The sequence below is a fragment of the Tachysurus fulvidraco genome, chromosome 6 (genome assembly GCF_022655615.1).
Source record: "Tachysurus fulvidraco isolate hzauxx_2018 chromosome 6, HZAU_PFXX_2.0, whole genome shotgun sequence".
Taxonomy (NCBI): domain Eukaryota; kingdom Metazoa; phylum Chordata; class Actinopteri; order Siluriformes; family Bagridae; genus Tachysurus; species Tachysurus fulvidraco.
Genome location: NC_062523.1, coordinates 12153838 through 12162769, shown reverse-complemented (window position 1 = coordinate 12162769; position 8932 = coordinate 12153838). Strand labels below are relative to the sequence as shown.

Genomic DNA, 8932 nt, shown 5'->3' with positions numbered 1-8932 from the left:
TACCACTTGTAAAAATGGATAGGAGAGTCACGAATTTTAAAAAACATCAAAGTCTGCTGAGAGGTCAAGAAGAATGTAATGTGATGAGAGTTTGGCTGATCTAGTAGAAGGAAGCTTCTCAGTAACAGCCACAAGGGTCATTTCTGTGGACTGTGTTGCTTTGAAGCCAGACTGATTAAGCTCTTGGAGGTTCTGGGCAATAGAAAAAAATCATTGTAAATAGCAAGTTCAAGAATTTAAAAATTGACAGGATTGCAGTCTGGATTGCTTCAAAATTACCTCCAGAATGCATTGGTTTCAGAGAGGAAAGCTACTGTAGCAATCTACATTTTGGGTCATAAAATAAAAAAATGAGGAAAATATGTGGGTTTAAATAAAATGAGGTTTTAATGTAAAATGATATTGTGAAAATTCTTAACCATCCATTATGTTCTGTATGCATTGCAATGCACACTTAAAAGAAATAGATAGTGTATCACAGGGTCAGTGCTCTTGCCCCTGCTCACTCCACTCTGAGCTCCAGAGGCTGTGGGTTGATACTGATGTAAGAGAACATGATGAAAGCATGCTAGATAAAAGGTAGAGTCCTTAAACCAATGATTCCCTCATTTTTCTCCCACAAGATCAGAGAACACTGAGGTATATTTTATATTCTGTTGTTTCTCTGTGCCAGGCAGGAAGAAGAGGATGGTGGGGGAGAGTTCTGTGAGTGTATGTGTGTGTATGTAGTAGGAAAACCTTAAACAGATGATGACTAACTCCAAAATGAATGAGACCTGGTGTGATGAGTAATATGCCCTCACAGGGACATGGGAATAAGAAAGAGAGAGTTGAGTGGCAGGGAATTGTGTGTGTTTACACTTTCAAGCTGTTCAAGACATAAGAAATAAGTTGGGTAAAAGATTTTGTAGCTTTATGAACACCAACATGGACACAAAGAATAATCTGAGTGAATTATAAATATTCTCATTAATGTTAAATAAAGTAAAATGACATTCCAATTCACATGTCAATCAGTTATTTATCCTTTATTAAATAATAATAATAATACCAATAAAAAGAACATATTTCTGTACAAAGTCTACAAACAGGAAATTTTGATTCATCTGACCAGTGCCGGGATTTCCACATCTTCTGGTGTTGACTCCCTGTCCTAGACAGAAGAGGTAATACTTTCACAGCTCTGTAGCAAAGCTAAAACAGGTCAGAGCTCCAAGGCACTTGGAAAAGAGTCAACAAAGTCCAGTGACAACAGAGCTGGACAAAACATCTCTCCTTCTTTTTTCTTTCTTAGTTTCTTTCACTCTCTCCCACTCCCTCAAAACAGCTAAGCAGTTCTTATCTGTTTCTGCTTTCAGCACTTCCTAATCAGTGCACTCCACCACAAACTCTGCTCCCAGCATGCCTCTGTAGGGCACTGAAGCTGATAGCCAGTGGGAACACTGAAGAGATTTAAGCTCATTTTATCGCATTCACTCTCCCATTTCACACTGAGACAAACACGCTGTGAAATATCTATCCATGTTTCTGTTTTACAGAAAACCTGTTTTGGTTTCGTTGACCTTTTGCTTCTCAACAGCTCATAATGTAACATTGTGTGTGAAAATGTGTGAAATGAAAGAAAGCATAAGGCCCAATTTCACCAAGGCCCTGGAGGTTTAAAACCCTAGAACTGGTGTTTCACAATGGCTCTCCTCCAAAGACAGTTCACTTAAGGCTCACTTGTGGGTCCATATAAGAAGCTTGGGGATTTTTCCCCCAGCTTCCTTAACGAAGTCTCTCTTTGCCAAGTATTTTCAACTTCAGAGTATGGGATAAGGGAGCTAGAATGTAGTGAAGACCGGCTGCCTGTGGGCTTGACGAGCCTTGTCCTTCTCCCATGTCTCCAACACTTGAGCTTGGTAGTTCTTATCCCGTCGCAATCCATAGGTTGCAATTAAAACAATGCTTCAGTGGTTCACACAGCATTATGCCATGTGTATAGATCCATCAAATAAAAGCAAAAGAACACCATAGACAATCTTAATACTTGAATCTAACTTACTGGACCAAAAGGATTTTCTTCCAAAAGTAATACAACATTTCATTTTCTTCATCTACCCGCATCTGATAACAATGAATCACAACAAAAACAGACTGAACGTAAGCGTAAGACTGGCTTAAAAAGGTTTGACACAGCTCAAAAAAGATGGCAGAAGAGATGGCTATGGTACAGAGCAATAACTCAAGCAGAGGTGCATAAAGACACAGGTCTATAGCTAAACAACATGTCCACAATCTTCTAGACCACGTCTTTCACAAAATGGAGGCCAGGACTTCACAAGCGATGATCCGTTTACAAAGTTCTAGTGCCACTCACTTCTAACTCCCATTAACCACTTTTAGATCTTTTTAATCTTTACAAATCTATAGTCATATACACTTTTTAAAATTTAGTTCATTATTTTTTGGGATAGGCATTCAATTGATATGTGTCGATATTTTCCCACAGTCCACTGGGAGCACCTGTGAATCATACTGGTGAATCAGAGTGGCAGGTGGGCCATTGGCAGGAACGTGAGGTTCATTCACAGTCTGTGATTGAGCTGCAGGGTGTCTGAAACAGTTGCAGCAAGACTTCAGGCTTCTGAGCAGCACCGTTGCTGGTTCATGACCTTTTGCTTGATACCATCATACAGCTCGAAGTTGTAGTTCTCCAGTGTGGTGGAGCTCCTGGATGAGAGGCCATTGTAGGAGCAGGTGCAGTAAAGCAGCAGGCCAGCACACACAGCACCCAGCAGCACACCCAGAGAGCTCATCACAATAATGGTGACCAGGATAGGATCCAGAGTTAAGAGCCAGGCGTTGTCCTTCTCAGAGACCCGTGTCACTGGAGGACTACGAGAAGGCTCCGGTGTGCTCCATGCAGAAAAAGAAAAACCTGTGAACAATACATAGAGGACATTGTTACCTGTGTTTAGTGATTAAACCATTCATCATTTGAATAGAAACATCATGCTGCATTTGTTATTGCCTCTGTGGCACCAAATCTATTTGGTGAGAAAAATCTATTTTAGATATCTTCACTTGGCCTCTAGTTTGTTACCTTAGAAGAGAACAATCATAAAAACAAGGGTATTATTGGCTAATTAGATACAAAAAAATTACATCCACTGTAATTGTTCTACTACATATAGTCTTGACTAATAAAAAATGGGCTTACCTTGATCTAGGTGATTTCTGTCATGAAACAGAGGATTGTTCCCGAATTCGACAGGTCTTCGCTCTGAACAGAAAACAAAATGAGAAACCATTTTTGTGGGATTCAGCCTGAGAGACTACAAAGACAAATTACAGAACAACCTCATATGTTCTTGTAAATGAGTGTGTGCTGCATGCTATGACTCAAGCTCTAATGGCATGAAAATACAAGTTTTTGCAGCCTCGGTAACACTGTTTATTGGCTATCTGCTGAAGCAGAACTGACACATATGCAGTATGTTTTATATTTTAAGCACCAACTTAATGAAAAAAACATCATCCGCAATCAACTAACCAATACACATAAAATACAGGACTGCGACATCATAAAACACTCCAGAAGCAGTTTGTAGAAAAATATCATTTTATTATTACATTCCACACAACATTTTCCAAGACCATAAAATTCAACAGGCTAAAATATTCCTCAAATCTTTTTGAAACAGGCTGAAGTGCAGCACAGAAATGGCACATAAACAGACAATCCCAGTCAAGACCCAATATACACAAAGAGAGGATGCAGAAAACACACAGCCACAAATGTATGAGATCAGAGTCTTGAGACCATGAATATGAATCAAAACACAAATATGATACACTGCACCGGGATCAAAATGTATTTAAGATAAAACACTAATGTTTTCCAAACTATTAATGCTACCTGTAGTTAGTTTGGACTGAAGCCACATTTTACTCCAAAAAAAATAAATAAATAAAAAGAATTATGTTCTAGTATGACAAAAAATACGACATCCTAAAATAATATTAAAATGACCTCTTTTTCTAAAGCAACACATCAGACTGTGTGTATGCATTGTGTTTTTGTGCTGAGGGAGGCTCTTGGCACTGTGAGGCCTGTATATGGCCAGGAGGACCTAAGTGCATTTGCTCATTAATATCATTTGATAGACAGCTAAAGGAAAAGGGTCCAGAAAAAGAATGCTTACGGCAGGCTTAATAAAATGCAATCGACCCATTATCTAATTAAAAATATTTAGAGCTACATAGAAATCGCGCAGGGCAGCCGTAGTTGGTATAAAAGCATATCGAGATCAGACTGTATTTCTGCTAACCTGTCAGTTTCAGAAGGGGAAAAATAAATCTCCTCATAAATAAAACCATCCAAAGCTGGCATTCCTACAGGAAAATCAAATACTTTGAGGGTATTATTATTGGGTAGTCTGCGTTAAAAGCCTTATGTCAGAGTGAAACTCATGAGCCCATCAGGTAGACTCCCCTGTAGAATGAAGGAACACCGAGAAGGAAATGGAGAGTGGATTTCTTATTGGCACTATATAAGACAAATTGACAGTGACATCATTATTTATAGAAAGAAGCAATCACTGTATTGTAGGTTGGGAATTTGTTTTGCATTGTTTGCAGGGCAAAAAGCTTTGACGTCAGCATTAATGCTGCCATCACTTATGGCAGCATTTTATATATATATATATATATATATATATATATATATATATATATATATATATATATATATATATATATATATATATAACGCCATTGTATATTTATCATTAAATCTTAAAAAAACAAAAAACAAAAACATAATGACAGCCTGCTTTATGCAATGACTGGCTTGGTTAAATCCTGGCCTCGTTACAGTGGCTGTAATATTGTTAACAAGGATCTAATGTACGCATAAGGATAAAGGCGAAGAAAGATGGAAAAGGGAGTGAGATATTCCTTTTTTTTCTCCCGGCATCATCATGGGTCTGCCAGGTCAGGTGCTCTATCTGGCTGCCTGTAAGCGGCTTTTATGTGCTTTTGTGTTCTTAAGCAAACCCCTTCAGACTGCGGGCTGAATAAGAGTCGGTGTATCTTTAGACCGACCTCTCGCTTTCATCTCCCCTTCCACCTTTCCATGCATTCTTTTGTGAAGAGCAGATTAATGGGGAGAAAATGGCCTCTGTAATGGAGGATTATTTTCACCTATTGCCATATGGAGGACATAAGAATATACAGGGATTTTCATCTTCCTTTAATCCAAAAATGCATCTGATGCTTCCAAAATGTGAAGCAGCAGCCTAACGGACAGCTTTCTTTTTTATAATGGATGATGCCTCAAACTCTTTATAACTAAAGGGAATAATATGTTTATGGAATGTTCATGTATTTTGCTCCAGGCTGTGTATCTTGGCTGTGGTGTGTGTTTGTTCAATATAATAATCAATATAATACAATATTATCTCACACTAATCCTGAATGATGCTGGTGTGTAAATAAGTAATATCACATTTTCATGGGGGGATTGTCCAAAAAAGAAAACAAAAAGGTTGAACCTAACCTTAATCAAGTCAAAAACATACACTTTAAAGCCATCAGACACTTTAGAATGAACAGGTATTACATTATGCACATCATAAACATCAAGATTGTTGTCATAGAAACGCATTTCCAAGTATGATAATTGCACAAAAATAATTCTGTATATTTGAGATACAGAGGAACCATGAAGGAAAGCCGTCAGATTTGACACAGTGTGCAGTGTTGAGACGTATAGAGTCTGTGAGTCCCTCTCACTCTCTGCAGTGCTATCAAACATGGCAAATCCCCACCACTGTCAGACATGAAGCGGAGCAGCCAAGCAAAGCCACACATTCACAGCTTGAGTTTCACTTTCCGCTTCCATACAAGCCAATAAAAACAGCCGAAAGCAGTCAAAATAGCAACAGAAGTCAACAGACGTGATTGGCTACCAGAGAACGCTGAACGTTAATCAGTGCATCAGTCATGTGCATGTGCATTTCCATTTAGCCTTTCGATCAGCAACCATGACATCCCAAGTTGGATATAAAAATATTACAGAAAATAACTCGCATATAAAGTACATTTAGTAAACTACATTAAGTATTTTCTGCAAAAAAGTGAGGCTCTTTAGTGACTGGCATTGAATAGCCCTGTGCCACTTGTATATTTAAGGCCAATGATGAGACTTAAAGATTGGGGGTTGCTCAGAGGTGTAAAACTGGCTAAGGCAGGGTCACATAACTTTTGCATATAGAAAAATCAAACATCTTAGACAACCAAAGCAAGTTACAGAGCTTCATAGACACTCAAGAAATAAAATGTAGACATCAACAGACAGAGATTCCTTCTGGATATGCCCTTCAGTGTGGAGACAGACTTGCGGGAAAAGGAAGAGGAAGGTAAAACACTAAGTGGAGTGTGTTCTGGATAGCAACTGCAACCATGCACCCAAAAAACACTCGTACTGTACTGTATATCCACCCACCCACAAACACAAATGGACTATCAAGGCACACAAACACATTTAAAAAAAAAAAAAAAGAAAAAAGAAAAGAAAAGAAAAATGATTCTGTTGCGCTACTGCTTACAAGGCATCTTTAACAAACTTCATCTTTTCCCTCACTTACACTTCCTCTTCCTCATCTAGTGTGTGAGTGTATGTGCGTGCATTATTCAGACCACATGCTAACGCTTTAATGTGACACAGCAGAATCCTGCTTTCCTTCTTGCATTTTCTCATATCCCTTTTTTTTATTTTGCTCTCTCAGTAGTTCTGGCACTGCACAGCCTTTTTCCCCTTGGCAACAGGATTGGTCACAAGCAGGGGATCAGAGTCCTGCCAAGTCAGGTTCCCATCCAGCCGCTCTCTCCAGGGAGACCCAGAGAGTGAGAGAAGTGTGTGTGCATACAAACACACACACACACACACACACACACACAGACACAAACAGTCAGAGGTGGCTTTCTGCCACTCGGGACTTTGGCGAGATGCTTGTCTTTTCTCACCAAACTCTGAGCTGGAACTGCAAACGCTGCAAAATTCCAATCAGAGCTTCACACAGGTCCAAAGGTTCCAGAAGGGCCTACGGACTACGTGTCCGCTTCTCTTCTCCTAATTTGAGCAACTAAGCACTTTTAAAAGTCTGCTTTCACCGACGGCAGCTATCAAATATCTCCAGATTAATTGGTGCGTAGGTCATCCTTGGTGCAAAATCCTTCCTGAAGGGCACTGCGGGTGCAGCACTGGGTGTCTGTGCCTGTTGGTAGTTATGAAGCAGCAGAATAATAGCGACAGAGAGTCTAGAACCCTCTTCATAGTCTCAGTCTCCATCATGCCTTCTCTACTTAGCACTGGGAGCACGGCTGGTGTTTCTCTTGTCTAATGGTCAGCATGGGCTCCACGGTGGGTGCCGTAGCGGTGCCACCTGGGTAATGGGTGCTGTGGTAGGACACAGAGTGCTGGCTCTTCTTGGCAGCCAGGTGGTAGCGATGGCAGCACAGCACCATGAGAAGCGTGATGGAGGCCAGTAGTACCAGTGCACCCCCTCCAGCTATAACGTAATACCAGTAGGTGGGCATGGGCTGCAGGGACACTGTGGTATCTACAGTGGGATCACTCATGCCAGGAAAGGCTCCCCCTGGTGGACAGACACAGAAAGGTTGGCTTGTGGTAGAGAAGCATGCAGACTGCATTGCTTTATGCCAGCATGATTGACTTTATTATTGCTATTTTTGTAATATTGGCTTTTGGCTCTGATTTGCTGCAAAGAAACGAAACAGACAGTCGCTGCACACAGACAAGCAGATGTGCATGCATGTTGCCTCTCCCTAGCCCTTGCCTTTTATGATTTGTTCAAGCTTATAATTGATTCAAGCTTTTCCAAATTTCACTGGACCAGATCAGAAATTTTTGATAATTCATGTGGTGTAAAGAAACATTATATTATGTGATTTTTTTTTGTAAATGATTGCTTTTCACCATGTATTGCTTGCTGCAATAATATAAAATTACTCATCACAACTGAGATAACAGAGCTTTCCTATTTGGTCAAATGTTATATAATGACATGAACTGCCTAGAAGACAAAGCCAAATTTTCAGCTAGAGAGAGAGAGTGAGCGGGCGTGAGAGTGAGAGAGTTTTTATTAAAGTGTCATAGTGTATGGTTGTGTATGAGTGAACGTGCACATGCATACACTAAAAATCCTGATGTGTTGTTATGTGCCTGTGTGTTGTCTGTTTTTTTCATGCATGGATCAGTGCCAGCTTCATCTGCCTCAAGCCAAACTCCTTCATGAACCCCATCCAGCATTGCAGAGAAACAACTCACCCTTCTTTCTTTCTCCCTCCCTCACACACACACACACACACACACACACACACACACACACACACACACACACACACACACACACACACACACACACACACACACACACTGAATCTAGCAAATTCCTGCCCCTGACACCCCCTCAACACCACCACCACCACCACCACCATCCCCATCACCATCTTCATCTAATCTAATTCTCTGTCTCTGAATTCAAAAGTAAAACAAGCGTGTAATTCAAGTTGTCCGAATATCTGCCTCATTTCTCCAGAAGCTGTCTAAGGATATGGGCAGCCACTGAAACCAAAGTGAATTCCGCTAAGAAGTCAGTCGCTCGTTTCTTCTGTGTACAGAGCACTCCTTATATGGTGATGAATTCATCCAAAAGAGCTAGCAGGAGAGAGATGGAGAGGGGGAAATATAGTGGATACAGAGTGAGGGATGCCCGGAGAGGTGGAAAGCTGAGGAATATGAGGCAGTGGAAAATATATAGAGAGTGTGAGATAGAGAACAGCATGTGATGATACGTCATTAGGGAGCCTGTGCACTAATGTGGCTTATGGCACTGCTGCAGACTGAACCCACTGTTTCCATTCC

At 40.4% G+C, this 8932-nt stretch overlaps 1 protein-coding gene across 2 annotated transcripts in view; it reads right to left on the bottom strand.

Moving 5' to 3' along the window:
• Positions 1–1001: 1001 nt before the first annotated feature.
• Positions 1002–8932, bottom strand: part of nrp2b (neuropilin 2b) — a 68965-nt gene continuing 61034 nt past the window's right edge. The window contains exons 16-17 of one of the 2 annotated variants that reach the window (XM_027164401.2): positions 3203–3265; positions 1002–2920 (exon numbers count right to left, since the gene is read on the bottom strand). In XM_027164401.2, coding sequence (XP_027020202.2) covers positions 2619–2920; positions 3203–3265 — 365 coding nt within the window. In that variant the 3' untranslated portion in view covers positions 1002–2618. Of the gene's footprint in view, positions 2921–3202; positions 3266–3586; positions 7644–8932 lie in introns of those variants that run through there. The other variant, XM_027164402.2, reaches the window with a different exon arrangement.